The sequence below is a fragment of the Heptranchias perlo genome, chromosome 1, assembly GCF_035084215.1.
Source record: "Heptranchias perlo isolate sHepPer1 chromosome 1, sHepPer1.hap1, whole genome shotgun sequence".
Classification (NCBI taxonomy): Eukaryota; Metazoa; Chordata; class Chondrichthyes; order Hexanchiformes; family Hexanchidae; genus Heptranchias; species Heptranchias perlo.
The window spans coordinates 64,774,831-64,791,800 of NC_090325.1; the positions used below are offsets into that span (position 1 = coordinate 64,774,831).

A 16,970-nucleotide genomic window follows, 5' to 3' on the forward strand; every position below is an offset into this window, starting at 1 on the left:
GCAGCAATCCTCACAGCCACTCACTCACCATCCTCGCCATGCCCGCAAGTACCCACCGTCCCTGTCCCCACTCGAACACTACCACACACCCCAATCCCCATGCAATGGGATGGGCATGAGCCACACGCATCCTCCCATCCATCTGCCCCACGCTCAACCCACCCACACGGATGCTTGAGGCGTCTCACTATGCAATCTGCACTCACTCGCGCATCTGTGTTTTGCCTTGACAGGAGAAGAGATGCAAGAACGACCGAGAAAGGGCCCGCACCGGAGGGGGCCCGCCGCACGTGCTGGAACTTACGGATGCAGAGGTGGAGGCGCTCGACATCAGCGGAACGCAACATTGCCTCTCCGTGGCGGATGGTGAGTCTGGCGCTGCAGAAACGGCCGGTAAGGGAAAGATGACACTCAACACTCATGATCGCGAATGACCGTATCATCACCTGGCATCTGGCGCACCGCAACGTTTGTGCACATGCCTCATAGTGCCCTCTGTTCTCTTGCAGGGCCGTCTGCGAGCGCTGTGTGTGAGGAGGGCGATTCCTCAGAGGACATGCCGGTCTCTGAGGGTGCATCGTCACAGATGAGCCAACCATCCACCAGCGCAGAGACAGGCACCTCGGTGGGTCCCCCTCGCCAACTAGTTGGGGTTGCACATGGTGATTCTCCGCGCACGTGTGAGCATGAGCAGACCCTGGTGGCAGGGGCAGCCGCGGAGGGTCCGCGTCGGTGGGTGCACTCATCTCCAGGCTCTGCTCAGCCGGACCCAGATGCTGAACCCAGGGGGCCACCAGTCAAAAGGAGAGTCGTCGAGGGGCACCAGCACATTGCCGAGGTACTGGGAGAGGTGCCACGCGCATTGTCCACGATCGCGCAGGTGATGGAGGAGGCCAACTCCTGCATGCGGGCATTGGTGGCGCAGGTACAGGAGGGTATCGGCGACATAGTGTCGCGGGTAGGTGCGGGAACGTCTGCGGTGGAGGACAGGCTAGTCTCCCTCGAGCATCACGCACAGCTGAACATCGAGTCCATGCAGGCCCTGACAACGGCTGTACGGATTCAGGCTGAGCAACATTCCGCCGCCATAAACAGGCTGACGGATACACTCGGGGTGGCCTTGCAAGGCCTCACACATGCCATCCAAACTGTCGTCCAGCAGGGTGGAAGGGGTGATGTGGGCCGAGGCCACGAGAGGGATGATGGTGAACGGGGACATGGAAGCGGGGACGCTTCTCAAGGTGCCCCCACGTCCCACCCGTTGCCCCCCTCTCAAACAGTACCCGCAATGGTGCCTCCTCTCCAGGTGGCCGAGTCTGCCCCTGCACAGGTGCAGGAGGAGCAGTCTGTGGAGGTGCCCTCACGGGCACCGAAACCCAGGGGCCGTCGGCCCAAAGCATCTACCCGGTCAGGGCAAGAACAGGAGCAACCTGCCACTACCTCTGCTGGAGCCACAGGGGTAGCACCACGTAGGGGTTCCCGTAAACGAAAGCCAAGGGCGTTATAAGCACAAAGGGAATGCACCAGGGTGTCTGTTCATTTATACACTTTTTGTTTATAGTCGTTCACCATGTACATATTAAACACAATCGTTCTCACCACTCCTGCCACCTCTCGTCCATTCTTCTGCGGCTTGTGCAATAGGTGCGTTCCGTGCGGCCCATCATGACGACGAACACCTGCTGCCGCCCATTGGGCACACTGCTGTGGGTGCAGGAGTACTGGCGACACTCTTCTGTGGAGGGGGCTGGTATGGCCCCTCGTATGTGCAGGTGATGAGATGTGAACGCCTCAGACTGTCTGACTCTAGGAGAACCGTTGACATATGAGTGCCTCCCTGGCCTGGCGAGCATCCCGGTGAGCCGGTGTTCGGCGCATGGGTCGTACATCATCCTCTCGCGCGGCCTCCTCCTCCTCCTCCTCCTCCTCCTCCTCATCGTCGTCGTCCTCAATGTGGGTGGCGGGTGTGGATGGGGCCTCCTCCAGCGGCACCCCTCTCTGTTGGGCCATGTTGTGCAGGGCACAGCAGACAACTATGATTCGTCCCACTCTGAATGGCGTGTATTGGAGCGCTCCCCCAGAACGATCGAGGCACCTGAAGCACATCTTGAGCAGCCCTATGGTCTGCTCAATTGTAGACCTGGTAGCAATGTGGCTGTCATTGTATCGACGCTGCGGCTCGGTGATGGGGTTCCTCAGAGGTGTCATGAGCCACGTATGCAGGGGATACCCCTTGTCGCCGAGGAGCCAGCCGTTGCCGGTGTTGGGTGCGTGGAAGAGGGGCGGGACGGTGGACTCCCTGAGGACGAAGGCATCGTGGCAGCTGCCGGGGTATCTGGCGCACACGTGTAGGAATCTCTGGCGGTGGTCACAGATGAGCTGGGCGTTCATGGAGTGATACCCCTTTCTGTTGATGAACAGCCTTGGCTCATGCGGAGGTGCCCGTATTGTGATGTGGGTGCAGTCGATTACACCCTGCACCCGTGGGAAGCCAGCCATGGCATGGAATCCAACCGCCCTCTCCATCTGGCTGCGCTCGTCCATGGCGAAGTTGATGTAGTGCGAGGCCCTGTGGAACAAACCATTGGTTACCTGCCTTATGCACTTGTGTGCAGAGGACTGGCAGACCCCAGTGATGTCCCCGATGGCACCCTGGAAGGATCCGGATGCGAAGAAGTTGAGGGCAGTGGTGACTTTGACGGCGACGGGTAGGAAGATGCTGCTTGGTCCATCCGGGAGCAGCTCCTCGGAGACGTCCATGAAGCTGAGCCTCGGTCTGTAGATCCTGTGCGGAGGGTAGTGCCTCCTGCGACGCAGCTCTCTCTGCGGTTGCCCTCCCTCCTGCTGTGCAGGTGGGTGTGCCGCAGCACTGTGCTGGTGGGCTCCACGTCGATGAGGCAGACGGCGTGGACTGCGAGGCTGCTGGGGCTGGTGATGCTGTTCGTCCTCCGAGGATGTCGAAGCGGCCCCCATCTGGCAGGTGGTGGTCTGAGGGGTTGCGCACGGTAGGTAGGTGTTTCCTCGCACTGGGGCTGCGGTTCCACGTCGGTGTTTCTTCTGGCTTGGAGGGGGGTGGTGGAGGGCAGGCGTTGCCCTATGTGACGGAGTGGCCTCCTGCGTTGGTGAGGGGTCTCCACCCCCCCTGTGGAGTGCACCTTGGCAGCTGCCACAGGCTGCTGGCTGCAACACGTCCGTTTGGAGTGAGACTGTTTCCCCCAGTATGTGAAACAGTCTGAGTTGAAGGTAAAATCCCACACTTCCTAATAAGACAGCTGAATCAGGTCATTTAATGACCTGAACAAGCAAAGTAAATACACTCAAGTGGCCTCCCGCTGGCTTTAATTGCCTGCGGGATTCCCACCAGCGGGGGCTGCGCACGCAGCCCCGCACGTCAGCGCGGAACCCGGAAGTGGCCGGGATCGCGGTGCGATCCGGTCACGCACCTGGAGATCGGGATTTTCGAGGCCCCCCCGCCGAGAATGCACCCGAAACCCGGTGCTAAAATCGGGCCCTTTGTGTCCTCCTCAAAGCTTACTTTCCCACCTAGCTTTGCATCGTCAGCAAACTTAGATACATTACACTCGATCCCTTCATCTAAGTCATTAATATAGATTGTAAATAGCTGAGGCCCAAGCACTGATCCTTGCAGCACCCCACCAGTTACAGCCTACCAACCTGAAAATGTCCCTGTTTTCTGTCTGATAACCAATCCTCTATCTATGCTAACTTATTATCCCCAACCCCATGAGCCCTTATCTTATATAACAACCTTTTGTGTGGCACCTTATCAAATGCCTTTTGAAAATCCAAATCTACTATATCCACTGGTTCCCCTTTATCTAACCTGCTAGTTACATCCTCAAAAAACTCGAATAGATTTGTCAGACACGATTTCTCTTTCATAAAACCATGTTGACTCTGCCTAATGATATTATGATTTTCTAAGTGCCCTATTGCCACTTCCTTAATAATAGATTCTAACATTTTCCCGACGAATGGGAATGATGTCGTGCTACATGGCCTGTAGTTCCCTTTCTTCTCCATCCCTCCTTTCTTGAATAGTGGTGTTACATTTGCTACCTTCCAATCCACTGGGACCATTCTGGAACCTAGGGAATTTTATAAGATCACAACCAATGCATCCACTATCTCTGCAGTCACCTCTTCTAGAACCCTAGGGTGTAAGCCATCAGGTCCAGGAGAATTTGTCGGCTTTTAGTCTCATTAATTTCTCCAGTACTTTTTCCTCACAAATATTAATTACTTTAAGCTCCTCACTTTCATTAGACCTTTGGTTCCCCACTATTTCTGGTATGTTTTCTGTCTTCTAATGCAAAGACAGATACAAAATATTTGTTTAACATCTCTGCCATTTCCTTATTTTTTTTTAATTCATTCATGGGATGTGGGCGTCACTAGTGAGGCCAGCATTTATTGCCCATCCCTAATTGCCCTTGAGAAGGTGATGGTGAGCCGCCTTCTTGAACCGCTGCAGTCCGTGTGGTGAAGGTTCTCCCACAGTGCTGTTAGGAAGGGAGTTCCAGGATTTTGACCCAGCAACGATGAAGGAACGACAATATATTTCAAAGTCGGGATGGTGTGTGACTTGGAGGGAACGTGCAGGTGGTATTGTTCCCATGTGCCTGCTGCTCTTGTCCTTCTGGGTGGTAGAGGTCGCTTGGGAGGTGCTGTCGAAGAAGCCTTGGCGAGTTGCTGCAGTGCATCCTGTGGATGGTACACACTGCAGCCACTGTGCACCAATGGTGAAGAGAGTGAATGTTTAGGGTGGTGGATGGGGTGCCAATCAAGCGGGCTGCTTTGTCCCGGATGGTGTTGAGCTTCTTGAGTGTTGTTGGAGCTGCACTCATCCAGGCAAGTGGAGAGTATTCCATCACACTCCTGACTTGTGCCTTGCAGATGGTGGAAAAGCTTTGGGGAGTCAGGAGGTGAGTCACTCGCCGCAGACTACCCAGCCTCTGACCTGCTCTTGTAGCCACAGTATTTATATGGCTGGTCAAGTTAAGTTTCTGGTCAATGGTGACCCCCAGGATGTTGATGGTGGGGGATTCGGCGATGGTAATGCCGTTCAATGTCAAGGGGAGGTGGTTAGACTCTCTCTTGTTGGAGATGGTCATTGGCTGGCACTTGTCTGACACGAATGTTACTTGCCACTTATCAGCCCAAGCCTGGATGTTGTCCAGGTCTTGTTGCATGTGGGCTCGGATTGCTTCATTATCTGAGGGGTTGCGAATGGAACTGAACACTGTGCAATCATCAGCGAACATCCCCATTTCTGACCTTATGATGGAGGGAAGGTCATTGATGAAGCAGCTGAAGATGGTTGGGCCTAAGACACTGCCCTGAGGAACTCCTGCAGCAATGTCCTGGGGCTAAGATGATTGGCCTCCAACAACCACTACCATCTTCCTTTGTGCTAGGTATGACTCCAGCCACTGGAGAGTTTTCTCCCTGATTCCCATTAACTTCAATTTTACTAGGGCTCCTTGGTGCCACACTCAGTCAAATGCTGCCTTGATGTCAAGGGCAGTCACTCTCACATCACCTCAGCAATTCAGCTCTTTTGTTCATGATTGGATCAAGGCTGTAATGAGGTCTGGAGCAGAGTGGTCCTGGCGGAACCCAAACTGAGCATCAGTGAGCAGGTTATTGATGAGTAAGTGCCGCTTGATAGCACTGTCGATGACACCTTCCATCACTTTGCTGATGATTTGAGAGTAGATTGATGGGGTGGTAATTGGCCGGATTGGATTTGTCCTGCTTTTTATGGACAGGACATACCTGGGCAATTTTCCACATTGTCGGGTAGATGCCAGTGTTTTAGCTGTAATGGAACAGCATGGCTAGAGGCGCAGCTAGTTCTGGAGCACAAGTCTTCAGCACTACAGCCCGGATGTTGTCGGGGCCCATAGCCTTTGCTGTATCCAGTGTACTCAGCCGTTTCTTGATGTCACGTGGAGTGAATCGAATTGGCTGAAGACTGGCTTCTGTGATGGTGGGGATATCGGGAGGAGGCAGAGATGGATTATCCACTCGGCACTTCTGGCTGAAGATGGTTGCGTCTGAGTGGCTTGCTAGGCCATTTCAGACAGCAATTAAGAATCAACCACATTGCTGTGGGTCTGGAGTCACATATATGTCCGGACCGGGTAAGGACGGCAGGTTTCCTTCCCTAAAGGGCGTTAGTGAACCAGATGGGTTTTTAAGACAATCCGGTAGTATCATGTCACCATTCCTGAGACTAGTTTTTTTTTAATTCCAGATTTTTAATTTAATTAATTGAATTTAAATTCCCCAGCTGCCATAGCGGGATTTGAACTCATGACTCCGGATTATTAGTCCAGGCTTCTGGATTACTAGTCCAGTAACATAACCACTATGCTACCGTACCCTATTCCCCATTATAATTTCTCCTGTCTCAGCCTCTAAGGTACCCTGTTTACTTTCGCTACCCTCTTCCTTTTTACATACTTGCAGGAGCTCTTACAATCTGTTTATATATTTCTTGTTCGTTTACTCTCATATTCTATTTTCTCCCTCTATCAATTTTTCAGTCACCCTTTGCCGGTTTCTAAAATTCTCCCAATCCTCGGGCCTACTACTCTTCTTGGCAACATTATAAGCCTCTTCTTTTAATCTAATACTATCCTTATCTTCCTTAGTTAGCCAGTGATGGATCACTTTTCCCATGGAATTTTTATTTCTCAATGGAATGTATGTTCATTGAGAATTTTGAAATATTTCTTTAAATGTTTGCCATTGCTTATCTTTTTTATTAGTCTTTCAATCCACTTACCACAGGTTCCAAACAGCCAAAAATAGCTCCAAAAATCAACATTTTCCCAATTTTCACATTTACTGGAAGGGCAGCAAGATGCTGACCTAATGGAGTCAGTTTAGCTTCGTTGATTTCACAGGCCCCAATCTTCCTCAGCACGTTCATAGCATTACTAATGACCTGGCATTGTGGTGGATCTAAGGCTCTGGAGAGAAAATCTTCTGGACACCCATGATTGCATTTCTAAAAATTAAAAATAAGGAAGGGTTTAATAAAATCGTACTGCATAAGAAAATTATGTATTGAATTAGATGGGTAATGCATACTGACAAAAATTGGTCTCATCTATTTTTCATTCATTGTAATGCAGAAGTACCTAATCAGCTGAAAGCAAAATTGTCGAAGTTGGGGCACAGGGAGGGTTGGCTGTACAAGAGGCAGAAGTCATAAAAAAGAAGAGTATGGCAGGGTGGATGTTTGCAGGGCTGGAGGAAGATACCGAGATAGGAAGGGGCAAAGCCATGAAGGAATTTAAACGAGAGCAAGAATTTTACATTTTCTGAACTTGGAGACTGGGAGTCAATATAGGTCAATGAGGACTGGTGTAATGGGTGAGTGGGACTTGGCAGGATAGAGAGAGAGTTTTGAATGTGGTATTGTTTATGGGGCTTGGAGGGTGAAAGGCCAGCCAGGAGAGCATTGGAGTAATCGAGCCTAGAGGTGCCAAATAAGCTGCAGAGAGGCTGAGGCAGAGGTAGGTGATGATACAAAAGTGGAAGTAGGTAGTCTTTGGTTGGAAGCTCAGCTTTCGGTTGAACAGGATGCCAAGGTTGCAAACATTCCGATTCAGCCCAAGACAATGCTAGGGAAGAACATGGAGTTTGTGGCGAGGGTAAGGAACTTGTGGTGGGAGCCTTAGATGATGGCTTTAGTCTTAAGGAAGTTATGGCTCATCAAAGACTGGATGTTGGACAAGCAGTCTGACAGCACAAAGCCAGTGGAAGAGTCAAGAGAGGTGGTGGAAAGGTAGACATGGGTATCATCAGCATATATGTGGAAGCTGACCCTGTGCCTACAGATGATATCACCAAGGAGCAGCATATAGATGAGAAAGAGGTTGGGGCCAAGATGGATTAATGGGCAGGGGGTTGGATTCCAAAGATGGGATGAGAAGAGAAGCCATTATTAGAGATGCTTTGGCTATGAGTGGTTAGATAAGAATGGAACCAAGCAAAGGCAGTCCTACTGAACTGGACAATGGAGGAGAAGCATTGAAGAAGAAGCATGTTAATCTACTGTGTCGAAAGCTGCAGAGGGGACAGGAAGGATGATATACCATAACCACAGAGAATGTCATTCATTTTAGCTCAATATGTGCATTTCTGTTGCTGAACACAGTCAAATTTCTTCAAAGAAAATTAAAATTAACTTTACAAGTTCTAAACCTCTCTCCAGCGGCGAATGCTGGAACTCTGCAACTGAGTGGTTCAAGCCCACAGTTCTTCATAAAAGCAAGCTGCTGATCTCAGAGGAAAGCTTCAAATGGAAGTGAGGCACACTTCCAGAGGAACTGAGATGGTGGGGGGGAAAAAAAGAAACAGATACAAAAGAAAAAGTCTACTCTCACATGCCTCTGAGATTAGTATTGTCGGAGGGTTAGGCTAGTGCGATGCATCATAGGAGAGGGGGGAGAAGAGGAAGAATTAATAAAAGGAGAAATAAAAAATAAGAATGAATTGCTTATTAACATTACGATTCAGGAGCCCACAAACTCTGTAATACCGCATGTGCCATAATAGCAACTAAACTTGTTCTCCCGACAGCTAATGAACTTCTCCTCCCCAGGAGCAATCAGCTCAGGAAACACATGCACATGTCCTGTCGACACTGACATGTCACCTTAACAACTAACGCTCCTTCAAGCTCTAGATTTTACAGATTATTCAAATGTTCCTCTTTATTTTAAACCACATTAATAATGATCAAGAGAATGCCAAAATAGATACAGTAGCAGAATACAGTTTAGCATTACAAACAGATCAGTTTTCAAACTATTCTTTATGTACAAATTATTTAAATCTATTACAGTGATGCATTGCCTGTACAGTAAAGGGTCCTCTCAGCCATTACTACAAGTCTGAAATATTTATAAGCAAATATTACCATGATATGAAGGCAAAGCTCTTCCAGGGGCACTCGTAAGATTTCTGGGACAGAGTAATCTATGAAATTGTCATACCTGGAGGAAGAAAGCAAACTATGTCACCCCCTTAAAAATATGGGACCAGGCTTAAAATCAAAACAACTTCATTAAGGGATGAATATTTTATACAGGAAACAAAACAGTAGTAGAGCTAATTCCAAATATTAAAAATATTTTCAAAGCAAGCCTATCTACACAATTAAAAGTCTTGCATCTGGAGTGCAAATAACACACAAAAGTGTCAGTAAGCCAAAAAATCTGAATTGATCCCAATAAATTAAAAACAAATTACTGCTGACTGAATAATGCTGATTGCTTGCAACATGACTACACAAGTAGCAAAATTATGAACAAGCAGCAAAAAGGTACAAAAGAACAAGCAGAAAGCACCACAAAAACAACTAATAAAATTGCTTAAAAATACAGTAAATTCAGTGGTCATCTTAGTCCTTAGATCTATTAATTTAAGGAAAGAAAACATTAAACTTACTCTTACCCATACAGTTGACTTTGCTGTGTTGGAAACCCATGCAACATTTCTTTCCTTGGGCCTGGGAATGGAATCCTGCTTTACTCTCACAGCTAATAAAGTGTACCTGAGGATTCCCTGAATGAAGAGCTCAACGTAATGGCTAATTCCCAAAATGTATCCGTAACATTCTGTGGCAAGCACTCTGCAAATAACACCCAGAATGCACTGGTTTCACTCCACTAACTATAACTCCCTGAACATGGCTCAAGGCTACCAACTATTCAATCTAATGGACAAGACAGGTCTTAAAACAAAGTCATTGAATGCTCTTCATAAAAAACCCTCATTATTTAATGATGAAATTTTGTTTTAAGGTATATAACATATTTTGAGAGAGAAATGGATAAAACATTGCAAGTTATGATTGATAGCAAGACTGGCCAACTAGCTGTTTGTAAGTCCTCCCAACCCCTTGGCCTGGATTATTACTCTGAGCCGTGGAGCGCGGGGGGCAGGGCAGGAGAGCATTTCCTGACGGGAAACTCGGAAATATGGGTTTCCCAGACGTCCTGACCATTTTGACATTAGGACCTCTAAATTTTTTCAGCAGGTTTCCCACCCGACGGTGGTTGCCTGTTGAACGGGAAAGCAGCAAGGGAGCAGATGCCAGGTAAGTCTGACATCAGTGGGTTTGGGGCCAGGCATCTGCCAGGGGAGGGGGGTGGGTGGTCGTGGATAGATCTGGAGGGGGGGGTGGGGTGGTGGAGGGGTCAACCGATTGCATGTGTTAGATCACAGCAGGTAAGCTTGTTGGGCCTGGAGGAAACACTCCTGCTCCTCTTGGCCCAAACCAGTGCAATAAATCTGTTGATCCGGCCCTTCCCGCCTCCTCTTACATGGAAAGAATCAGAAAGCCCAGGAATCCCGGCCCCCAGGAATTAAAAATAAAAAGCTGTTAAAATGGAGGCACACAGTCTCTGTAAAAGATTTTTCTGACCCGCCTCCTTTAAAACCGGAAGTGGCCGGGTTTTACATTTTTACCTTCCTATCCGTCCCCAACCCACCTGTCTTTGGGGGTTAAAATGACCCCCCCCTAGAGTTAGAAAAAGCCCAACAGCACTAAAACCCAGAGAGGCTGTAAGTGAATACTTTTAATGGTAGATATCAACATGTTTTATAGAAAAGCATGAATTTTTGAACAATATTTGATATGACAAGGAAAACAAATGTAACTAAATATAAGGGCTTGTAATATATAATGTAATAATAGTGCAAATGTATATGTTGCACAGAACCAACCCTGACACTTGTACCAGCCACCATCCCAGCCTCAAAACCAAGCCTCCACTTCTGACGTCAGCCTCAGGAACACCTCTAACCACCCAAGTGTCAAGTAAAAGGAAGCCAAACTCGTTCCATCCTCCAGCTCCCAATCTGCACCCCAGCCTGATAATGTACTCCTCTTCCCTCCCCACCCCCCACCCCAAATGCTCCTGCGCTCCATTCCTCGTCCAGCTGCTCCACTTGCCCTGGAGCAATATCATGGAAGATATGTTACCTTATTGGTAAAATTACTAATTTCAAAATTAAAAATTGGAAAACATTCTCACTACTAAAATCTCAGCAGATTAAAAAGTACATTATTGTTTTAGACACGAGTAATGTTACAGATTTTCTGAGTATTCACCTTGCTTTTGTGTACAAACGGAAACAGAATCCCTCTCGGACACGTCCAGCTCGACCCTGCCTCTGGAGTCCATTGGCTTTGCTGATAAAGGTCTCCACCAATGAGCTCATTTGGCTACTTTCATGATATCTATAAACATTTAAAATATATGTGTCTATTTATACAAACATGTAGAGCCTGTTATTTTAAAAGTTTTGAAACATATTCAGTACTTGGATAATGTTGATGTCATTCAGTTGCATAAATCATGTATTGTAGAATAGATCACCATTGATACTTCAGTCTTAAGTGATGACAAAAATTGAGAATTGTTTGTAATTATATTGCTTTGTAATAGTAAGACAGTTTAAAACATGTTTTACAACTTTTATTGAACTGCAAAATCTGCAAGTCCGCTATAACCTAGTCAGTGTTTAAAAGAATGCTGTCAAAATACATGGCTGTAAACAAACCTGTTTTCTTTAGTCTTTCCAGAATCAATGACAAAGACGACATCAGGTATTGTGATACCTGTTTCTGCAATGTTTGTTGCCAAAACAATCTGAAAAGTGAAGGATGAGACAATTAAATCATCAGCTACAACGGATTTCAATCACCTTTCCCACTTTAAGTTTCAACTTTCACCACTATCCTACATCCATCAGTTGTGATAAACACAACCTCACTCAACCACGGAGTACTGTATGATTTGCTGAAAGTTGGATACGTTTTTCAAACACAGAACCAATAATTAATGTAAAACTCCAAAACTATGCACCAATTCAATGACCATTCATGTCCATATGTCATTTATATCATGTTGAATCCATTCATTAAAAAAGTGAGGCTGAACTTTCTTCCAGTAAGCAGCATATCACTCATTACAAAATATATTATCTGGCCATGATCGATTACTATTTTCTTTATAGCTTTTACTGACTTTGGCAAAATTGATTCTTTTATTACAATGCCTTTCACAAGGTTAGATGAGGAACTGAAAACACGGAATGACAAATTATCTCTTGTAATCATAGATGCAAACATCTTCAACCAAAATATCAGGTCTGCCCTTCACCCTTCTGATCGCAGTAGCAAGTAAAACCTTCAGTGTCATTGGGCAGGGGTGGTGATAAATTGTTTCTTTTCCTTAGGGCCGCAGTTGACAAATATTGATACACTCCTGAGACAGTGTCAGCTACACAAAGGGAAAAATGCCAACACTGCAGAAAGCATTTTTAAAATTAGTTTACAAGAGACGCATGCTAGTAAGGAAACAGATTAAAAAAAAAACAGAAATCTGAGGATCTCACAAAACCCCTGGGATCCTTTCTAAGCACAGGTAACATCCAGGAACTCCAGTTTGAAAACCTATGCCTTAGAGCAATGCTGTTTTACTGTTTAGTTTAGTCTTTAGTGTAAACCTCTGATAGAACCACCAGTTGGCTTCAATTATTTACTGATAGGTTTTCCCTTTGAATAACTTGCACTGGCTCTCTCTTATAAGGATTATGACTGGTATCCTTCAAATGAAGCATATGCAGTCATTAACAATCGTCTAAATATCTATATGTTTTTACTACCACTTCTGCCACTTCAGTTATGAAGAAAGACTGTTGAAACTAGGGCTCTTTCATTGGGATAAAAAGTTAAGAAGGGATCTGATAAAACAAGACTATTCCTCTTACCTTCCTGACCCCTGGTGGTGGGACTGTGAAGGCTGCAGCTTGATCTTGTGATGAAAGGATGGAGTGCAAAGCAATCACTTTGTACCTACAGATTTAGCAACATAAAATCAAACTTATACAAATTGTTATTTTAAAATAAGAAAATCAGCCTGAGAAAAGAAGTAATCTGTCAAGTTCATCCGAGGGTAGGGAGGGAAAGAGAAATCATTTACTTGACAGACACATGAACATGGAGATATGTTCTGGCATTCCACTTTTCAATCACAAAACTGAAGCAGAGGGAACAATGCCACTCAAAGCAAGTTAAAAATCATACCGCAATTTAAAAAGTATGGAGTTATGTCAATCTGTGAAAAAGGAACATACACTAATTTGTGAAAAAGATTCCAGAAACTGACCAGAGGATATTGTCTATTAAGTTGAGAAATTAAAGTCCAGTGGTCAATATAGGTTGAAAAACTTGAAAGACAACATCCAGAAGTACATAGATAATCTAATGACAGTACTCGAGTTCGTCACAGTATACATTATGCACACAGAGGTAACTGGCAGATTTTGCACATACTAGGAAGGGATAAAGTTGAAAAAGGTCCATGGGCTTTGGCTGAGTCAGGGGGCACATGTCAAGACTCTTGCAAATATGACAATGGGCCTTGTAGGGCTCGGACATCGCCCTTTGTGGAATAATAGGGGATTGCTAGCTTGTGGTCCCCCTCTGACTTTGAGGGGTGATCTGGGCCCGTGTGGTAGATACTTAGACCATACGGGCTTCCATGAATGAGTTCTCGGCAGCCTGGTATTTCCCCCAGAGTTCCCAAATGTGCATCATCTCTATTTGCTGAGGGAAGGCATACATCATCATGTAGCTAACAATGACAGCTGCACTCGTCTATGTGGTGCAGTGAAGAAAATTATTGCTTAATGGGTAAGCCCAACAGCTATGAGCTCAGATTTGCAATGATTGAGAAGCCAATCTATGGCCGTACAAATTTTTTCCCAAAAAGGCTGAATAAGAAGCAGGGACAGAAGATCTGCAGCAGTGCACCCCTCAGGCTTCAGTCCCTGCATTATTCATCCTCAGGAAGGAATTTTATGTAGAATTACATAGAACGTACAGCACAGAAACAGGCAATTCGGCCCAACAAGTCGATGCCAATGTTTACGCTCCACATGAATCGCCTCCCTCCCTACTTCATCTAACCCTATCAGCATATCCTTCTATTCCTTTCTCCCTCATGTGTTTATCTAGCTTCCCCTTAAATGCATCTATGCTAGTTGCCTCAACTACTCCTTGTGTTAGCAAGTTCCACATTCTAACCACTCTCTGGGTAAAGAAGTTTCTCCTGAATTCCCTATTGGATTTATTAGTGACTAACTTATATTTATGATCCCTAGATCTGGTATCCCCAGCAAGTGGAAACATCTTCTCTATGTCTACCCTATCAAACCCTTTCATAATCTTAAAGACCTCTATCAGGTCACCTCACAGCCTTCTCTTTTCTAGAGAAAAGTGCCCCAGCCTGTTCAGTCTTTCCTGATAGGTATAACCTCTCAGTTCTAGTATCATCCTAGTAAATCTTTTTGGCACCTTCTCCAGTGCTTTATATCCTTTTTATAATATGGAGACCAGAACTGTTCACGGCACTCTATGTGTAGTCTAATCAAGGTTCTTGATAAGTTTAACATAACTTCTCTGCTTTTCAATTTTATCCCTCTAGAAAAAAACCCCAGTGCTTAGTTTGCTTTTTTTCAAAATGGCCTTATTAACCTGCGTCGCTATTTTTAGTGATCTGTGTATCTGTACCCCAGATCCCTCTGCTCCTCTACCTCATTTAGATTCTCATTATCCAAGCAGTATGTGGCCTCCTCATTCTTCCTGCCAAAATGTTATACCTCACACTTATCTATATTGAAATTCATTTGCCAATTACACGCCCATTCTGCAAGTTTATTAATGTCTTCCTATTTTTTTTTGCAGTCCTTCTCGGTATTAACTATACCTCCCAATTTGGTGTCGTCTGCAAATTTTGAAATTGTACTTCCGATTCCAGAGTCCAAATCGTTTATGTAAATGGTGAACAACAGTGGTCCCAGCACCGATCCTTGTGGAAAACCACTTCCCACCTTTTGCCACTTCCCACATGAGTAACTACTGTTAACCCCTACGCTCTATTTTCTGTTTTGTAGCCAGCTTGCTATCCATTCTGCTACTTGTCCCTTGACTTCACATGCTCTGACCTCATTCATGAATCTACTATGCGGTACTTTATCGAAAGCCTTCTGAAAATCCAAATATATTACATCTACTACATTACCCCTTCTGTTACTTCTTCAAAGAATTTAATAAGGTTGGTCAAGCATGACCTTCCCTTTTGAAATCCGTGCTGACTATTCTTTATTATATTTTAGGTTTTAGATGTTTTTCTATTACATCTTTGAGTAAGGATTCCATTATCTTTCCTACCACCGACGTTAAGCTAATTGGTCTATAGTTCCCTGGACTGATTCTATCTCCCCTTTTAAATATAAGAATCACATTAGACTGCGTGGACCAAGAATGGGATGTGGTACATTTGATCTAGCCAATGCACATTCTGCTGCAGGTAACAGTCACGAGGGCCTATATCCATACTGCTCCCTATACCATCTGCAGTTTAGGTCTCGCTCCCCAAATTTCTTCACGACTTTTTACGCTATCTTTTGATCCAGAAATAAACATAGAGGAGATATATTTGTGGGGATTTGTATTCATCTCCAAGTCAGTTGAGGGCTCAAGCCTTGGGCACATAATCTCGGCTGACACTTCAGAACGGTATTAAAAGAGCGTTGCATTGTCTTAGGTGGTGTCTTTCAGATGATAAGTTAAGCCCAAGGCCCTGCTTGTTGAGTTGGACATAAAAGGTCTCATAGCATTGTTTGAAGAGCAGAGAATTATCGCGATGTCTTGGCCAACATTCTTCCAACATTACCAAAAATAGATTATCTGGTCATTCATCTTATATACTCTGTGGTATGTTGTTATGCACAAATTGGCTGCTGCTTTTGCCCACATAACAACTTCAACAGTAATCTACTGGTTATAAAATACTTTGGGATATCCCAAAGACATTAAAGGCACAACATAAATCCAAGATTTTTTTCTTTTTCCAAAATACCAGATTGGAAAAAGGTATTTTCAGGTAGATACAAATCTCTATCCAAGCAGGCAATGTTGCTGTTACTGCCAGATATTTCTGGGCCTTTGTCAGACTTTTCTTGGAGTCTATGAAGGGTAGACTGTGTGGGGGAGAATGGGAAGCCTTGATCTCAGTGTTCAGCCAAGGTTACGGGGACAGGCCCAGTACCAGGCCATAATTCCCTGGAGTTGGGCTGCCCAATAGCAGCGCCTGAGGTTTGAAAGACTGAGCCCTTCTTCCTGCTTGGCAAGCTGCAGATAACAACGTATCAAGAGTTTCTTGCCCGACCAGAGAAGCTTGCATACAGGTGTTAAGGTCTTGGAGCAGCTCCACTGGAACCTTGCCTGGTTCAATCTGAAACCAGTCGAAGAGGCGGGGAAGTACAGAGCTTGCTCTTCTAGGGAACAATATGGGTAGGATGTTCCATTTATCCATGTCAACTTGTATGCCGGAGAGGGCAAGCAAGCAGTTTTTTTGTACAGACCAGAGAGTTTGGAATTATTACTAGATATTTAAAGCTGGATTTTGACCACACAAACGAGGAGGTCTCGTGGATATTTTTGGCAATGTTCTGATCAAGAAACATGCCCTTGTTTTTGGGGAAGTTTAGCTTACATCACCCAGCTGGATTGTTAGTCCAGCCTTCTGGATTACTGATCCAGTAACAAACACTATGTTACCATACCTTTTTCGACCACCATACCATCTCCATTGTAAAGACTGCCTGCTTCCACCTCTGATGATAACTCTGCTCATGTGCTGCTGAAACCTTCAGGCATGCTTTTGTCACCTCCAGACTCAAATAATCAACATATTCCTGGCCAGCCTCACATCCTTTACCCTACGTAAACTTCAGCCTGCTATATGCAGTAGGGACCGTTAGCAGTAAAAAGTGACTATGAAGGTGTCAGACTCTCATTAAAACCCAATTGGTTCACTAATCCAGTTTGGGGAAGGAAATCTGCCGTCCTT

The 16,970-nt window shown here is 45.6% G+C and overlaps 1 protein-coding gene across 2 annotated transcripts in view; it reads right to left on the minus strand.

The window, feature by feature from the left end:
- dhx29 (DEAH (Asp-Glu-Ala-His) box polypeptide 29) overlaps window positions 1-16,970 on the minus strand; it is a 113,770-nt gene that overhangs the window by 25,977 nt on the left and 70,823 nt on the right. For both annotated transcript variants that reach the window (XM_067985901.1, XM_067985912.1), the window contains 5 exons: window positions 12,823-12,907; window positions 11,611-11,699; window positions 11,159-11,287; window positions 8,960-9,035; window positions 6,815-7,039 (listed from right to left, as the gene is read on the minus strand). In XM_067985901.1, coding sequence (XP_067842002.1) covers window positions 6,815-7,039; window positions 8,960-9,035; window positions 11,159-11,287; window positions 11,611-11,699; window positions 12,823-12,907 — 604 coding nt within the window. The remainder of the gene's footprint in view (window positions 1-6,814; window positions 7,040-8,959; window positions 9,036-11,158; window positions 11,288-11,610; window positions 11,700-12,822; window positions 12,908-16,970) is intronic.